This window comes from Pteronotus mesoamericanus, unplaced genomic scaffold, assembly GCF_021234165.1.
Source record: "Pteronotus mesoamericanus isolate MK-2021 breed Mesoamerican mustached bat unplaced genomic scaffold, CSHL_Meso_final contig_246, whole genome shotgun sequence".
Taxonomy (NCBI): Eukaryota; Metazoa; Chordata; class Mammalia; order Chiroptera; family Mormoopidae; genus Pteronotus; species Pteronotus mesoamericanus.
Window position 1 is genome coordinate 8,154,778 of NW_026555104.1, and position 18,493 is coordinate 8,173,270.

The 18,493-nt window shown below is 38.8% G+C and overlaps 1 protein-coding gene across 1 annotated transcript in view; it reads left to right on the forward strand.

Annotated features, from left to right (window-relative positions):
- MYO1D (myosin ID) overlaps positions 1-18,493 on the forward strand; it is a 303,106-nt gene that overhangs the window by 124,958 nt on the left and 159,655 nt on the right. The window contains exon 16 of the mRNA XM_054573135.1: positions 3,951-4,158. Coding sequence (XP_054429110.1) covers positions 3,951-4,158 — 208 coding nt within the window. The remainder of the gene's footprint in view (positions 1-3,950; positions 4,159-18,493) is intronic.

Sequence of the window (18,493 nt, forward strand, 5' to 3'; positions counted from 1 at the left end):
CAGAAATGTTTTAAATTACTCTTTAAAAGACAGAATAGTGGAGAGACTGAAGTCTGTCCAATTACTGATTATTTAAGTTGAGATTAGCTCCTCTCTAGAATCATCTAGGGAGATGAGACGACGCGATGTGCATCTGGGAAGGCAGCCTGCTCCTGTTCTGCAGGCCGTGTCCCTCTCCTGCTTTACATGAATGAGTTTGTTCAAATAGAGGAATTGACTTTTTTTTTTGGTCACACAGACTTAGCAGTGAGACATGGGGTGGAATAGAAGGTGTGTAAGACATCGGGCTAATGTTTCCAGTGATCGGAGAGAAAAGGTAGTATTTCCACACTGAATTTTTGCTCTGAGATTCGGCAGGTTTCCTGTGTAAGCTAGCTTTGAACCTAAATTTTCACTTGTCATCTTTCCTTACTTTCATTCTTTTATTGAAAAAGAGAAAAATTTTTAAATTGTATTAAGGCCTTAAATGCTGCTAGTCTTTCAGGGACGTAGAACTAGTTGTCAGAAAGCAAACGAGTTTGACGTTTTAATTTGCGGGTTCAGGATGCTGATTTGCTGGAGAACTGGGGTCGGCCCCTCACTGTCGGGAAGAAAGGAAGACGCCTTGACCCGACGCTTAGCTGAGCAGAGGGACAGCAGGGTGGCTCCCGGCCTCTGCGGCCGGCCCACGCTTCACGGGCACCCCGTTCCTACCCGCGTTACAGCCCGGGTGTCTACTCTCATTCTTGTGTCATAATGAATTTGCAAGCCTTCTGATTTTGTTTCCTTCATCACATGACTTATGTAATATTACCTCTCTCTTCATCTGGTTTCTATTTTGTCCCTATCTGGCAAGTGAGTAGACTTTTAAATGTATTTCCTTCCATTTTTTTCTTTCACTCAAAAAATACCTATTTCCTTGTCATATGGCAGACAACATGATATATAGTGGGGAACAAAACAAAGTCCCTGCCTTCATGGTGCCCACAAGCTAGTAAGAGAGACTGGCATTAAACAGATAAACCCACAAATCAATGTGCTGAATGGTGTAAGGAAAAAAAAAAAAAAACCCCAGCCGGAAGCCTTAGAGAGGACTAATGGGTGTGAGGGTTGATATTTGATGAAGGAAGAGTAAGATAAGACTAAAAGATGAGAAAGAGCCAGGTTTTCAATGAATAGATTTTAAAGCATTTCAGGCAATGGGAACAATATATGCAAAGGCTCTCAAGCAAGAAAGAGGCAACATGCATTCCAGGACCCCAGAGAAAGCTAATGTGATTGGAGTAGAGAGATGGAGGAAAAGAGCAGTGAAAGATAAAAATGGTGTAAGGCTTTTTAGAAAACTACTCTGGCTGCTGACTGAGTAGGCAGAGTGGATTGGAGAGGAAATGGAAGATAATTTTGGGATTCTATTGGGTAAACTTGATGGCGGCTTGGAGTAAGATTGTGGCGGGAAAGATGAGAAAAGTTGAATTTTAAATATATTTTGGAGGAAGAGCCTATGGGACTTAATGATGGATTAGAAGGAATGATAGAGAAGAGAAGGGATCAGTGTGAGTCCCAGGATTCTGGCTTTAGTGACTGAGGGCACTGAGATGGGAAAGATTGGGAGAGGCGTTTAAGATGCCTGCAGGATCTGCGTAGACAATGGGTATATGAGAGCTGGGCTAAGGATAATAAGTTCATGAATTGAAAAAGAAAGTGATAGAACAGATGAGGTGATGTGGGAGGGTGTACATAGAGAGAGGAGCTGATGTGAGCCCTGGGGAGTGCCAACATTTGGGCCCAGTAATAGAGGGGGAGTAGCCAGAAAATGAGATTGAGGGGAAACATCCAGAGAGACCAGAGGAAGCAGGGAGAGCATGCTGTCAGAGGAGCTACAACGGGAGCTAGAAGAGAGATGTCAAGAAGGGATCGGATGCTATTTAGATATACCATATATTTTCTTAACCAGAATGTGTAAAACTTAAAGTCTCGTGAAAGGCACAGAAAGAGCCTAGAAAAAATAGAAAACTAGCTTTTGTTCTTGGATAGGACAACTCAACATCATAGACAAATTTAATTAAGTCAGCGTGGGAACCCAATAGAAATACCAGAAGGATTTGTTTGTTTTGTGATTGTTTTTCCCTAGAACTATGTAAATTGATTGTGAAGTTTATGTGGAAAAATGAACATGCAGAAATAGCTAGAAAGAACTATAAAAAAGAAAAGATACTAAAATATATTTATAACATCTGTAATGAAAACCAAGTGTTACTGATGCACAGAGGGACAGGCAGTGCAATGAAACAGACCAGGAAGCCTAGAAATGAATGAATGTATGTGAAATTTAGTATATGATAAAAATGACATAATAAATCAGAGGGAGAAAAAACAGGCTATTTAGTAAGTTGTGTTGGGAATAGCCTTTTATCAAAAGGTAAAATTGCACTGGGGGGGAGAGAGAGAGAGAAAGAGAAAGAAAAGAAAAGAACCCCTACCTTTTGCGACAGCATGGATGGAACTGGAGAATATGCTAAGTGAAATAAGCCAGTTGGTGAAAGACAAATACCATATGACCTCACCTGTAAGTGGACTCTATTCAACAAAACAAACTAACAAACAAAATAAACCACAGGCATGGAAACATGGAGCAGACTGAAAGTGACCAGAGGGGGTGGGGAAGGAGGACAATGGTGGAAAGAAGGGGAAGGGACTAAACAAAGAACATGTATAAATGATCCATGGACATGGACAACAGAGTGGGAATTGACTGTGGGAGCAGGGGGTGGGGGTGGGATGGGTGGAGGGGGGTAAAGGGGGAAAAATTGAGACAACTGTAATAGAATAAACATGATTTATAAATTTTAAAAAAATTAAAATTAAAATGTAAAAAGAAAAATAAACAATATCCAACCCAGGTATGGGGGTGTGTAAAATTGGATCCATACATCAGTCCATATACCAAAATAAACTCTGAAGAGATCAGAGATAAAATTAAAAAATAAAAACACATGTACTAGAGCATGCAGGTGAATTACTTCCTGAGTGTGAGCAAAGTCTTCCTCACTATGACTTAAATACAGATGCAATGTATGAACAGCAGTCCTAAATTTGACTACATGTATTGAACAAGTTTGCGTCTGGGCAGGGGGGCATCACTGTGGTAGGCCGCCTTCCAAGCTGATCCCAAGATCCCCACCTCCTGGTGTTCACCCTGTGTAATCTGCTTCCTGGAAGTGGGGCCTGAGCCCGGTGATTTACTTGTAACAAAATGGAATATGACAAATGTGATGGGATGTCACTTGTGAAATTAGGCTGCAAAAAGCTGTGACTCTGTGACTTCCGTCTTGCTCTCATGAGCCTGGTGTGTGGTGAATGTCCCATGAGAGGCCCCCATGGCAAGGAACTGTTGGCTGCTTGTACATCAAAACACAGTTGGGTTTTGTGTATTCATCTTGTAGGCAGGATAGTGCTTAGCATTGTTTCAGTGATAATATCTTATCAACTTGATTTCCTTTGGAGTATGTTATTCATAAGTAAAGATAGTTTTGTTCTTTTCCTAACCACCTACTAGTTCACTTATTGATCTGTCTGTTCTGGCTACAAAACCCATAATAGAGGCATCCTTGTCTTGTTTCCGTTTGTAAAGAGAATGGTTCCAAAGTTGCCCCTTTATGAATGATATTTGCTGTACGTTTTTGGTATATAGCCTTTATTAAATTAAGAAAATACTCTTCTAGACCTGGGTTGGTAAGGGTTGTTATCATGAAGGAGTGTTGTATCATATTGAAGGTTTTTTCTGCATCTCTTATCAGACTATTAAACGTATCTCTATTTGAAGTTTGCTAAGGAGTTTTTTTTTCATATTCTAAGAAGTGTTTTTTTCTTTCTATGAAAGCATTTTGAATTGTATGGAATAGTTTCTCTGCATCTCTTGAGATCATACGATTTTTCTCTCATAATCGGTGGCCTGTTCTTTTTTCACCCAGGTACAAGATGATCTCGGAATTCACCTGGCCCAACCATGACCTCCCTTCAGACAAAGAGGCTGTCAAGAAACTGATTGAACGATGTGGTTTTCAGGATGATGTAGCTTACGGAAAGACCAAAATTTTCATTCGCACACCCCGAACATTGTTTACCTTGGAAGAACTCCGTACCCAGATGCTCGTAAGGATTGTCCTCTTTCTGCAAAAGGTAATTTTATATTTTATAGATATGGAGAAGGCCTTGCTTTGATGTTCTTAAACATCTGTTGAACATTTTCTTTGATTCAAGAAATATTCGTGATGGTGGGGTTTTCTGTTTTGTTTTGTTGTGTTTGGTTTGTTTGGGTTTTTTTGTATCTATGTGTATCTTAGAATGTTTTCTGTTGCCTTCACACATGGAAAACTTATTTGGCTGTCTGAGCTCAAAATCATTTTATCCTCAAAATTCAGAAGATGTTTTGTCTTTTGATATTTTAAGGTGGAGAAATGTCTGAAACAGCCTGTTTTTTGTGTCTTGAAGTTAACTGAGTTTCCCTCAGCTTAACTGCATAAAGGCCTTTTTTTAAATCTTGTAATTCAAAAGTTTTGCCAACATGTTTGAAACAGCCTCCTACGTCCATCATTACCCGCCACCCACATTGGACTGAGGTGTGCAATGTTGACTTAATGATGCTCATTAGATCCTGGTACCTGTCAGGGTTGATCTGTACAGGGCCCTCTTCTCAGTTCACTCACTCACTCATGCATTTCTTTGTATTTCCCTGTGCCCATTTTCATACCTTATGAAGCATTTCAATGTCAAGTATTATACATGTATATGAAAAGAAATCACGTGCGTCTGCGAGAATGTCCTTGGGATATATACCCGGAGAAAGGTGGCCGTGTCATGCAGACCTAACTGGTAAAAGAGGTGCCAGGTCTTCTCCAAAATGGCCTTGCCAGTCCGCACCACCACCAGCGGCATAAGGGGTGCTGTGTACCCACGTTCTCACAGTATCTTCCAGCTGCCTCTACATTTTGCCAGACTAATAGGTATAATGATATCTCATTGTTTTACTTTTTATTTCTCTGATTACCATTGATTTGAAACATCTCATTAAATCCTTGTTTGCTTTTTGGGTTTTCCTATAAACTGCTCATTCATATCCTTTGTCTATTTTTCTACCGAAATTGGTATCATTTTCTTGTTGATCATCAGGAATTCCTTGCTTGTTTTATACATAAATCTCATATACACTTTATATGTTACAAATATATTCTATTCTGTATGCATCCTAATGAACTTTATAATGTGCGTTGTTGAAGAGAATCCTTAATCTCAACATAACCAAATTCTTCAGAATTTCACCTTATATTTTATGCTTTGGAATTTTGTCTAAGAGGGCTTTCTTTGTCTATAGGTTGCAAAGATTCTATCCTATATTTTCTTTTATGAACTGTATACCTTTACCTTTCACATTTAGGTCTTTATTCCATTTATAATCCACCTGTGTATGTGGTTTTACTTAGAAACCTGGTTTCATTTTCTTCTATATGGTGAGCAGGTTTTCTCAATACCATCTACTAAGCAATCCATCCTTTACCCATTGGTATTTTATTATATATTAAATATATGTATTCTGTTTCTGAGAGCTCTGTTCTATTTTTATATCTGCCTGTTTCTGCACTAATACCACATTTTTTATTGTAGTACGCCTTAGTATATGGTAAAATAAGTCCATCTTCTCCACTCTTCTTTATTAAGATTGGTTAACCTATACATAGACCTTTATTCTGCGGTATAAATTTTAATGTGTGTTTATTGTGTTCATTAAATTCAACAATATTTTATTAGGACTGCATCAAATTTATAGATTAATTTGAAAGGATTGACATTTTTACAGTATTGAATCATATTAAGAGAATAGAGTAGGCTTATATAAATCATTTCTCTCTTTGACCTTTAGACTTAGAGATACCTTATGAATTCATGGTTAATTCCTAGATATTTTATTGTTTTTGTTACTGCTGAGATTTTTTTATGCTATTTTGTACATGGCATTGTTGATTCAGAAAAATAATATTGGCTCATATGGGTGTACCTGTGTCTAGATGAAACCTTTGATATATTTGTTGATTCTGTTAGTTTTTCTGGGTAAATGATTCTGTCACGTACAAATAATGGACATTTTCTCCTCCCAGTTGCCAAGATGTTTCTAAGTGTTGGTCTCTTTCATTTATTTTGCCTAGAATTCAGAAAAAATTGTGGAGTGAAATGCTAAATTCTGTTGCACCCTAAAACAGTTTCCTGCTATTTTCTTTTTTAATTGCATTTACTCAGTTATGTTTTCTTTCTCAAGTTACTGCTAGTAAATTGACAGGTTAGGATCTCTGCTTTCTGTCCACCATAATACATTGTTTTTATGCCTCTTTTGTTAGGTGCTTGCCAGTGATGTTTTTGTTGTTGTTTTGCATATCTGATACTTTTTCTTCTTTATACTTATCCAGGAGATTGACTCAGGCTCAGGGTTCGGCCCTGAATTAGTGTGGCCATACCTCTCAGTGTGTTTGGTCTGCGACAGTTCTGTTTTATAACTATTAGTAGTACCCCTTTCACTCTCAATGCTGCCCCAGTATGCAGGATAAACTGTCCCCTGAACTCACCTCCTGTCGGCGTGGTGGCTGGTAGAACCCTCTTCTTAAATCTGTGGGGACAGTTTGTTCTTTCACAGTTGGCAGCGTCCCACAAACTTAGTCTCTGGCAGCTCTGCTAGCCGTAGTAGGGCCCACTCCTCTCCCTCCCAGCCCCACGGCCAGCTCTTACATACAAATTGCAGTTCCAGGTATACACACCTGTTAGGACTCTTCCTCTCTCAGTCCTCTCTACAGCACCTTTGCCTTCCTTCTGGTGAGAAATTAAAATTTCTACCTAGAGAAGAGATTCTAAAGTCAAAGGGACGACTGCCCTGAAAACCAGCCCCCGCACCCTGGGTTGGGGAGCTGTCCAGGTCTCTCTGGGATGCAGGTCTTGCATTTCCTAATCACAAGGCAGTGCAGTTAGGAACAGGGCCCTTCCTCCCAACGCTCAGGCAGACCATTCTGGGGGCTGGCATATGCGATCTGCTGATCGTGTTCTTTACACTGCTCCATGGGCCATAAAGTTAGTGGAAATTTCTGTCAGCTTCTGGGAATAGGTCATCAGTCACCTAACTTTCCATGTGATGTTTTCACATTTCCTGTATCTTTATAGGAATCTAATGGAAAGTTAGAAGAGACAACATCAAGGATGCTATTTTAGCTCTGGTTGGTGTGACTCAGTTGGTTGGGCATTGTCCCACAAACCCAAAGGTCATGGGTTTGATTCCTGGACAGGGCACATGTCTAGGTTGCAGGTTCAGTCCCTGGTCTGGGCATGTGCAGAAGGGAGCCAATCGATGTTTCTCTCCCTCTTATTCTCTCTCCTTTCCCCTTTCTCTAAAAAAATAAATAATTTTTTAAAAGGATGTTATTTTAAAAAAGAATCTCCAACAATTGGTTTTTATTTCCTTTTTCATTTAAAAATAGCTTGTATTTTTCTCTGATTATGTAATTAAAGTATGTTCATTGCAAAAACAAGTTAAAGCCATACAGAAAAGTAAAATGAAAACTGTGGAAAATCACCTAAAATCCCAGCGTCCAGAGGTAACACCATTAACATGGTGGTGACCATCCTTTGCGATGTCTGTCTGTGCATATATCTAAGCATAAATGCAATGCTATGAATGAGATCATAGCTCATATGGTGTTTTTTATACTCACCTTTCTCTTTTTCTACACTATTTTATTACACTTTTTCCCACAAGGACCTTCTCTGCCCACATCTTCTCTTATCTCCTCTGTCAAGGAGTCCCCAAGACCACTCTCGGTTTCATTGACTCACTAAAAGGACTTATAGGACTCAGTATATAGTTTTACTCTTGAGTAAACTTTATTACATAAAAGAATGTAAAGCAGAATCAGCGAAGGGAAAAGGCACATGGGGGAAGGCCCAGAGGAAACTGGGAGCAGGCTTCCAAGGGTCCTCTCCCAGGGGAGCTGCACAGGACATGCTTAATTCCTCCAGCAGTTGAGTCATGACAGCACATGAGCCAAGTGTGACCTACTAGGAACCTCACTGGAGCCTCAGTTCCCCCCGTTTTACTGGGGGCCGGTCACAGAGGTACCTCTGCCTAGATCATACCAAAATTCTTGACTCTCAAAAGGAATTCAGGTATTCAGCATAAACCACATTGTTTGTACAAGCAGTGTAAGCACATTAAACCACTGTTATTTATGGAAAGTTTTCTATCAGTGTGGGAAACTGTTTACCAGCCAAGTTCCCAGATACCAGCCAAGGGCCAACCAGCCTTGCAAACAGGCCTAAGGAAAGCAGTCTCAGGCCTGCTATGTTGACTCTTTTGGACACCCCACAGAGTCTTCCCATAATTTTCATAGACTCCCTTACACATACAGCCTTCCATACTATAGCATTCATTTCTGTGCACTGGATTTCTGGGAGCAAAATTATTGATTAAAAGGTATACATTTGTAATCATAATAGATATTAACAGTTCACATTTCTGCCCACAATGTAAGTGAACTCTTTTCCCTATATTTTATTTGTCACAGTGCTCTTCATTCTTTAAGAACAATCAGTTTTGGAGGTTCTGGTTTTAGTAAACATCCCTTATTCTGCCTCTTCCTGCTTGTCACCGAATCTTTAATAAGGCACAGAAAATGAATAAATATACACTGACAACCAGGTTCTCACATGTTAAGACCTATTATGATGTATGGTAATAAACACAGTATGATATTAATCGCTTCTCAGCCTTTTGGCTAAGATCAAGTGTAAACACAGTATGATATCAGTATAGGAATTGACTATGGAATAAAACAGTGAGTCCTAAAACAGATTAAAGTATATATGGGAATTTAATAGTAGACAAAGGCAGAATTTCAATTTGGTGAGGAAAAAGAACCAGAATTTTTTATTAAACAGAATTAGAATAGCTGGTTATTTCCCTAGAATGAAGCAACATTCATTGTACCCCCTATATCATACCATGTACAAAAATAAGTCCCAGGTCTATACACTTTTTGAAGAAGCCCAAAGTCTATAAAGAAAAAAGATAAGGCACATTCCATTATATTAAGTGAAACATTTCACATTGAAGAGCGTACCACGAACAGAGTCAAAAGACAAATGATAGCTTGGGAAAAATAATTGCAATACTTAAAGCTAATACATATTATATATAGGTAGCTCCTACAGATTCATAAGGAAGGGACAAACAATCCAATAGAAAAGCGGGCCAAGAATGTGAAAAACAAGTAACAGAAGAGGCGATCCGAAAGACCAGTAAACACACCATCACTGATAGTCACAGATACAAAACTGTTGCCTTAATTAAGATAGACACTTCTAAGACTTTCTGTGCACATCATCAGATGGCTTCCAAAAAGGTTATACCAATTTACGCTCCCATCAGATGGCATCTTATAATTGATTGTGGACAGAAATCTTTTTTGTCACCAGGTCATATACTAATGCATGAAAGGTCTTGTCTCACTGAAGCACTGGCCATTCTTATAGACAACCCTTCCCGAATGACCTAAAGCCTGAATGTTTTGCCAAGACATTGAAAAAGCATGTTATAAAAAGCCCAGTTGTGGTCTCCAAATCTTGGCATCATTAAAAAAAGGAATCAGCATAGCTGAGACCACTCATCTCTTCATTCCATCACACACAGTTCTCTCAGTTACCCACAAACCCTCCGCATTTGGGTTTGCGTGTGTGTTCTTTATATCACACTTGAATGAGAGATCAAATGAGATGGTATTTCTAGACAGCACTGAAGAAAGTATTTCAAGGTTTAGAATTACAGCTTGAGCAAAGAAGCACTGAGAGATCAGTCAAGTCAGTGCAGCAGCAAACATATGAGGCTGAGTCTAAGTGTATAATGATTGCTACGTTGTAAGGCCAGTCTGTCCCGGGTTATTTTGTTGCTTTAGCTTTTTTCTTTTTCAACCTGGAGCTTTCTGGTCTTGGATTTATCATTCATCTCCTTTGTGTCATAATCATTAATTCCCAGAAAATAGGATACTTTTTTGTTGTATGTCTGGGGAAATCCTGAAAGAAGTCCATAGTTCTGACTGTTAATGAAAATACTGCACCAGATGCATTAGAATCATGATTCTCTAATATTTTATACCCACTTAATTTAAAATACTCGCTATCTTGGAAAAGGAATGGGGTATAGGACCTCTCAAGAAACTCCCTTATATTTTGTTGCATGTATAGCTCTAAATTTATGTTCTCATTCTAGGAAATTATAGGTTAAGATCAAAATTGTCATATAAGGTGAATTGAAAATGAATTCTCAAAGAAAGATGGAAAAGTATTGGGGAAGTTTATCTTTTTTGTTGCTATTAACAACAAATTTGTAATAGTTTGATGGATTGGAAGAATGACTTTGTTGACTTCACCTGTGTAACAAATGCATGCTTTTGTGCACTGTGTCTTTATTTGGGGGGAATTAGTTTTTTTCAGATGGCATCTTATAATTGATTGTGGACAGAAATCTTTTTTGGTCACCAGGTCATATACAAGGGGGGACCCCAAAAAACGGAATTTATTTATTAAAAATTATGTATTCTTACATGTTTAAACTTCAGTCATCTTCAAGATACTCTCCATTTGATGCATAAGATCTATCGAGACTTTTTCCACTGCTCAGAACAGTTTTTTAACTCATCAATTGTAATTCCTTTTAGTGCTCCTTCCTTTTTTTTTTTTTTTTTTTTTTTTTTAACTCTTTCACATCAGTAAAACGTTTCCCTTTCAGGACTCTTTTTCATCCAGGGAAACCAAAAAAAAATCACTCAGGGTGAGATCGAGTGAACAGGGAGGGTAGAGCATGGAGTTTTTTGGACAAAAACTGCTGAACACTCAGCGCAGTGGAAGCAGGTGCATTTGTGAATCACCCATGATGAAATGGGCAAACATGTTGAAAGAGTCTTCAAAAAAATTCACTGAAGCCCAACGCAGCCTCTCACAACAATGCCAACCAGTACACTGATCCAGATGGGTTCCTCGAATGCTCACCAGCCAGGGAAGCCCGTATTACAAGGGACCTGCCCTCCAGAAGATAATTACAGGGTTTTTTGGGTTCCCTCTCACACCTGGATCATCGCAGACTGCACGGCTTAGATCCTAGCTCTAGAGATGGAATTAGCCTTTCCTGTGTGCCCAGTGTAGATACAAGGTCAAGGCCCTTTCTGTGCACATACCAACGACTGCTAAACATAAGACATTCTTTCTGAAAAGAATATCTTTAAGGCTCTAATCATCTTCCTCCAAGCAATTTGTGGGTACTCTGAGATCACAGTTATGGTTCATGAATCCCACAGCAGCAAAGGTGGCCAGCCCTTTGGAAACTTAAATCGTGCCCTGGACCTGCTCCACACCATGCCATGAGTTTTCTGGTTTTTATTTCAGTCTTCAACGTGACTCATGGCTTGTCAGACACATGACAACACAGTGAGTGCCGGGGTCCACAGTCAAGCCTGAATTTAAAGTCAGTTGGCGATCTTCTATTGTATTATGGGACACTACAGACATTTACATAGGAACTAATAGACACCTCTTGCTGTAAATATTCTGATACATTGGCCTCCAAGGGTCAGTTGGCTCCCAGAGTTTTATTTTTGCTTGTCTGATGGCTTCCTGATTAGAGGATGGTGGTGGCTTGATTATTAGGTTGTAGCGAACTTGGTGCAGTCTCAAAAGCTGGCCAGAGAGAACAGAGGAATGAGTGGAGATGATGTGGAATGTGGAAATGAGGTGAACAAGAAGAGGTGATGTAGAACTGGGGAAGAAGGAAAAGACCTCAAGCTAGTGAAATAAAATCCACAAAATGTGGGCTGAATTTGTCTGCGATTGTTGTTTTTGATTTTATGTGGAGTTCAAGATGGAATTGTAGGGTAGTTAATGATCTTTTCTCTTCTGATTCAAAATAATAAACAGTTGTCATTCCACTAGCAAACTGATATTGTGAGAATATTATACATAAACTGGGCTGCCTGATTTTATCAATAAGTAAGCAGTGTTCTTTAAGCTCACCAAGTGTAACATTTGGTAGAAGAAATTAACAGAAGCTTGTAAGATCCAGGGTCCTTCTGAGATGGCTCATGGGAAAGCTTGTTTCTGTTCCTGTTTCTGGGCACTGCCCTCAAATCGGCAGTCCTGCTGTGGAGGGGTCGCGCTACTGCAGAGTCTCCTGGAGACAGTTCCTGGCGGGATGACACGTTCCCGAATTCAGTGGGCATGCTTCTCGTGTTTTCTATTTAAGCATGATACCAGTTGAGATAGATATATTTGTTCATGTTAAGAAGTTATCCATTTTTCCAGTTAGGAGTACTTTTAAAATCAGGCATAGATATCAAACTAAACACAATTACTTCTTAGCAGGTATCAAGATGCTCATGTAATTCTTTTTTCTCTTTCAAGCTATCAATACAGAGAATTCTAATCAATTCAGTATCCATATTATGTTTGCCTCAACAAGATAACATGGAGCCTTTTTTTTTTTCTATCTCCGTATTTTGGAATAACCTGGCTAGCACTGGAGTTAATCGTTTCAGGTTGAAATCCCCTGTGAAGACACCTGAAAGGAGGCGTTTGCTGGAGCATTTCTCTTCAAAAAGTTTCTCTAGTTTGTTATAATAATTGATGTTTTTCTTTTTGACCTTTTTGTAGGCTTAGTTTTGGGAATTTATGTTTTTGTAGAAAATTATCCAGGTTTTCAAATTTAATTGAATAGAATTGAACAAAGTAACCTCATATGTTTCCTTTCATTTCCTTTGTAACTTTAGTCTTTCCCTCTTATCATTTTTTATTTTGTATATTTGATTTGTTCTCATTCTTTTTTTTTTATCATCTTTAGTTAGGTCCACTTTACTGTTTTTCTCAGAGAACCAGCTCTCTATTGTGTTTATCAATTCCACCATTTTTTATTACTAATTTATTAATTTTGCTTTTTATCTTCAGCAAGTCCTTCTTTTTTGGAGTATAAAGAGCAGCAACTAGCAGGGGATTATCTTCAACTTGGGAGTTGGGCACTTTATGTAGTTTCTTTTAAATTTATTAGTAATGGACTATAAAAGTTGTTCTGAGAATTACTTTTGCTGTATCTATAGGACCTGATGCATTATCATTTAATTTTTTTATGTTTAGATTTCCTCTTTCCAAAAATGTTTAAACATTTTTTAAAAATCATTTCCAGATGATCCATGTTTTGTAGGTATGTTTTCTTTTCTTAATCTTGTTACTACCTTTTAGTTTTATTTCCTTATGATCATTACTTCTATTTTCTAGAATTTATCGAATTTTGAGGGCCTGGTATAAGTCATTTTTCAGTATATCTTGAAAAAAGGCATATTGTCTTTTTCTCCCTTTTTTGGTATTTTTATTATGCAAAGTTGTAAATACTTACAAAAATAGCAAGAATAGTATGAGTCCCCATGTTCCCATCTCCCGGCTTCAAAAATTATCAACATTTTACCATTCGTACTCTCTCTCGTCCTCACTTCATGCTTTTATGTTTTTGTTCTGTTAAGTTTGTTCTGTTTGGTGTTTTAAAAAGGAAATCCCAGGAGTATTATCATTTCACCGTTTCATGCCAGTATACTCTCTACAGATAAGGACTTAATATTTCATTTACATACCATATGAAATCAATAATAATGCCTTACCATTACGTAATATATAGTTTGTGTTCCTCATTCCCAGCTGACTCAGAAAGGTCATCCCACAGGTGGTCACGGTGGAGCTCCTGTCTCCTCTGGAGCTGAGGCACCTCGGAGAGTGAGACACACTCAGCTTCCCCATATTAACTATGGTTTTCACTGACGTACCATTTTATCATTAAAAAATGTGTGTTTAAAGATGGCTTACGTATCACAAGGACTGCCCTGGTTGGTTTGTCCTAATTAATAGGTTAATATTATTTGTATGTTCTTGTATTTATTCATTACATTTTCATTTTATTCTTATCTTTGGGTTATATTATAGTCCCAATCACCGGGAGGATTAAAAGTGGCTCCTTAAGGCATAAACATATAATAAAAGCAGTAAATTCTAAAACTGAGAATAATGTTATAACTATTAATTATAAGATGTCTCAAAGGTTAATATAGGCCTAAGTATACTAATTTGATAAACCAGCCAAAGAAAACGTGTGAATAGAATCATTATCTGAAAATTGGATTTTACTGGTTTGGTTACCCCTTGGCCCCTGCTGCCTGATGTAGTGCGCACTGCGAAACTGTGCCAGACAGCGGCACGAAACGGGGGGCTGCCGCAGCGTTTTCAAGCAAAGCTCCCTGGCTTCTCTGTGAAACCAGTCGAGGGTTCTCTTTCTCAAACTAAAAGCAAAATAATCAACTTTCATATAAATCCATTACTTTTGCCCTTGAAGTAAAACAAAACAAAACTACTTATTTTTCCTGAGTGACGGGCACTTTATAGATCTTAACTAAATCTATACAAGAACTAGAGAATGAGCGTCTGTTTATATTCATTTAAGAGGAAGGGGAACTAAAGCCACAGACTGGCTGAGTAAATTTGCTGGAGGTCACAGGTATCAGAAATGGCATTTCAACCCAGCAGTGTGTACTTCTGCTCACACTCTTTTAACACGCACTGACTTACACGTCAGTCCTTCAGAGTGCACTCCATATAGGAGAAAGAGCTGTGACTTACCTTACTGAAGAAAAGTTTATAAAACCAGCCACCACAGTAATGATAGCATCATGCTCAGAGAGAAAAAAGAATGAGATTTGGCAAAATTCCTTTATTAAATGACCTTGGTAGACATCTGATGATGTCTGACTCATTTACTATTGATTATGTAAACTAATATCTTTGTACTAAATTGAAAGGAAACTCTAATATTGAAAATAGGAACCAGCTCTTGACGCATGTATAGAAATGAAAAGTGATCAGTGGCTTTTTTTACTGCAAATATATGCGTCAGGAGAAGAGATGTTTAGTTGTTTTGGTAAAAGTGGAAACGTGTGTTTGGATGACTACTGACAAAGCAGACGCTGGGTTATAGGAAAGGGGGAGGTGGCCTTGCCACATGATAAGGAAGGTGCCCCCACTGCTACTTGTTGCTTTATTCTGGGGAACATTTATGGTCAAACATATGCTGCTTGACCTTTACTACATGTTGAAAGAAATAAAGACAAATGTGCCTTGGATCAAATGGTGGCCATTAACTATACGTCTTTTCGGTACACCATGAGAAGAAACCGGGAGCAGGTGCCCTTTTCAGTATTGTGAGAGGGGCCGTGCGGGAGCAGGGTGCTCCTACACACATTTAAATAAGTAATAAACATAGATTTGTTCACTCATTACTGAAAAGGGACATAAAAGTGAACAAGACAAGAGTCCACCCAGAAGAAGCTGACGACCCAGTCCAGAGGGAGGTCTGCTAGCACTCAGGCCAGTGAGATGGAGTAGTTGTTTGCGGTGGTCTTAGGTGGGCCGTGACAGCCAGGAGGACTCAGAGAAGAGGCACCTGCTCTGCACTGGGGAGGGGAGGCCTTCTTGAAGGAGAGGTGCCAAAAGGTTTGAGACCACTCTGCTAGAGTCACGTTCTGTTTGAAAATACTGTTCCAGGGAGGATAGGTGTTAATCAGTATTTCATAAACCATTACACAGGTTGAGTTCATTAGAGCTAGATCATTGATACAGTAGGTTAATTGTCACCCAGGTTAGTAGGTAAAATAAACTTCCTGTGACAGATACAGGGAACAAAGTCTTCTACAGGAAAAGTCAAACAAACACCATTTTCCATAATAAACATAGACTAATTTTAGCCCATGGAATTATAAAAACAGCTCTTCCAGTGTTACAGGAAAGTTCTTTGGCCTTCTTTGAAAACAGCCATATGGCTAATTAGGGAGCAGACGTACATGGCGGCAGAGTAACCTGACGACAGAATTAAATTTAACTTGAATTTTATAGCAAGTACATAAATATTTACTAACCTTTCCATTATTTATCTAACAAGATGTAAAGAGTTAGCTTAGGACTTGTCTCCTCGAAGCACCTGGGTCCAAAAGCTCCTGTTCTGTCCTGGTTCCCTGCTAATAACTGTTGTTCAAGGCTGCCAGCCTCTGACTTGATTATACTTGTTTTGTCATGACTCATAATATTCTGTTTCCACACTGTACAGTACAGAGTCTTCTGCAGCTTGATTTTTTAACTCAGCATGTTTTTAAATTTTCTCAGTATGCTTTTCACTTGACCTGTTTTCGGATGTCCCTAAGTGTAGCTCTAGTGTATTTACTTTTACTTCTTTTTGCTCTTTCATTATTAAAAAGTCATTACTTATTTTCCTGATAGTAGTTACTGAGTCTTTCAGTTTTTTTGTCATTTCTTATAGCGTTACAATGATCATTTTCATATATATCCCTTTGTCTACAAGTGTCTTTGGAGCAGCTATTCTCAAATTTTGAGAACCCCAAAGAGTTCACCTTTGAAAATTCTATAAAATTCAAGAATACACAAAAAAAATTATGCACATGTTCCACGAGCTGTCAAAGTAATGATATCTTCACATGTGAGCACACATGCGCTCACCCACACAAGCACACATTCCATTAGTGGTCAGAGTCATGGTGTCACAATGTGATACAGCCTCTGGAAGACTCCACTGTAGACTCATGATAGAATGAGAATTACAGAGGCAAATAACCTGCTGGTATTATTATGAAAATAGTTTTTATCTCGGGAGCACCTGAAAGGGTCTCAGCAGTGCTCAGCGTTCCCCGGTCGACACCATGAGAACTGTGGCTCTAGGGAGTGTTCCGCAGATGGCAAGCGCTAGATTTAGAGTCTGCACATTTTAAAGGTTCGTGAAGATTGCCTAGTTGTTTTCCAAAGGAATTATATCCACTTATCCTGAAAGCAATGAAAGTTCTTACCATTCCACATCCTTGTCAACCATTTGAATTGTCATAATTTTAAATTTTGACCACTCTTCTGTGACATCTGAGTAAGTCCTTTACTTCCATGAGAGTTCTGCGAGGTCCAGGGGGGCTTGTCAAGGTTTCTCCTGCAGCAGGGCTTTCGGGTTATCTGTTCCGCCGCGTTCCTACCAGGTTAAGTGGGAGTCCCATTGGAAGATTTGAGAGAGAGGAGTGATGTGGTCAGTTTTCAATATTTAAATAGATCTGTGTCAAGGGAAGATTAGAAGTCAACAAGACTGGAGGCAAGATGGCCAATTAAGGGCCTCTTGCTATGATCTGGGGAAATCTAATGGGGGCCAAAATCAAAGCAGTGGTCACTGAGATGGGGAGGAATTTGAGAAACGCTTAGGAGGTAAAATTAGCAGACCATGGTAGTTGGCTGGGAGACTAAGGAAAGGCAGGAATCAATGGTGCCCAAGTTTCCAACTTCAGTTCTTGGGTGGCTGGTGTCACTAACGGAGAGAGAGATCGAGGGCACCGAAGCAGGAACATGTTCAGAGGAAATTAATAGTTTGGGGCATGATGCATTCAAGGTGCCTGTGGGACATTCGAGTCAAGGTGAGCAACAAGCAGTTGGATACGTGAGTCAGGGAAGCAAAGGAAGTAGCACATTTCAAATCCAAAGAAATGATCAGTGGTATCAATCATAGAAACATCCAACAAAACAAGGACTGAAAGTGCCCACTTCATGTGGCAGTCAGAACATCCTTGGTTTATTAATAACTAGCATGTTAAAGCTGATTGAGATGAAAGCAGAGTCCAGGAGGGGAAAAAAAACAAAACAGGTCCCAGAACCCTCCAGCAAGAAAGTATAGTTATTTTGAATATTTATCTGTAAGTCACGGTAATGAAAACAGAATGTATGTTCTTAATGCAGAAACCAAGGTAAATGATTATTGAACAAGCCTTACCCCTTCATGTTATTAAGTAGTGCTGTTATACTAACATTAATAACATTTCTATGTGCAAGTCACTGATTTTACTTTTGCAAAAAAAGTTGTTGATTTATAATGTAAGCCAATAACTGATGCCATTTAGATTTATATATGGACAAATAAGTGCACAGCCCTTTTAGAAAAATAAAAATACCTCAGCAAAAATTTAACATTGAAACAACAGGACATCTCTCTCCCTCTCTCCCTCACCTTTCCTTGCACCCACCCAACTTATGAATAAAAAAAAAAAGATAAAAGCATGTTTGGAAAATAATGGCAGCATGTCAAAAATAATTTGTTTCCTATTTATCTTCTCTCAGATACTGCTAATAAGAAACTATGGCCACCCCTTCCCCAGCCCACTTCCCTGTAAGTTGGAAACAGATGATCTGATCTGAAAGAGCAGCAAATCCGTTGCCCGGGTGATATCTCATTACTAAGGCAACCAATTTGGTGCATCAGTGTGAATCCCAATTTTAAAATGTAATTATGCCAAGATATGTACATATGCTTGAGAGGTGCTTAAAAGAAATCTGTTCCCCTTTGGAAGGAAAACATTTCCTATGTTAG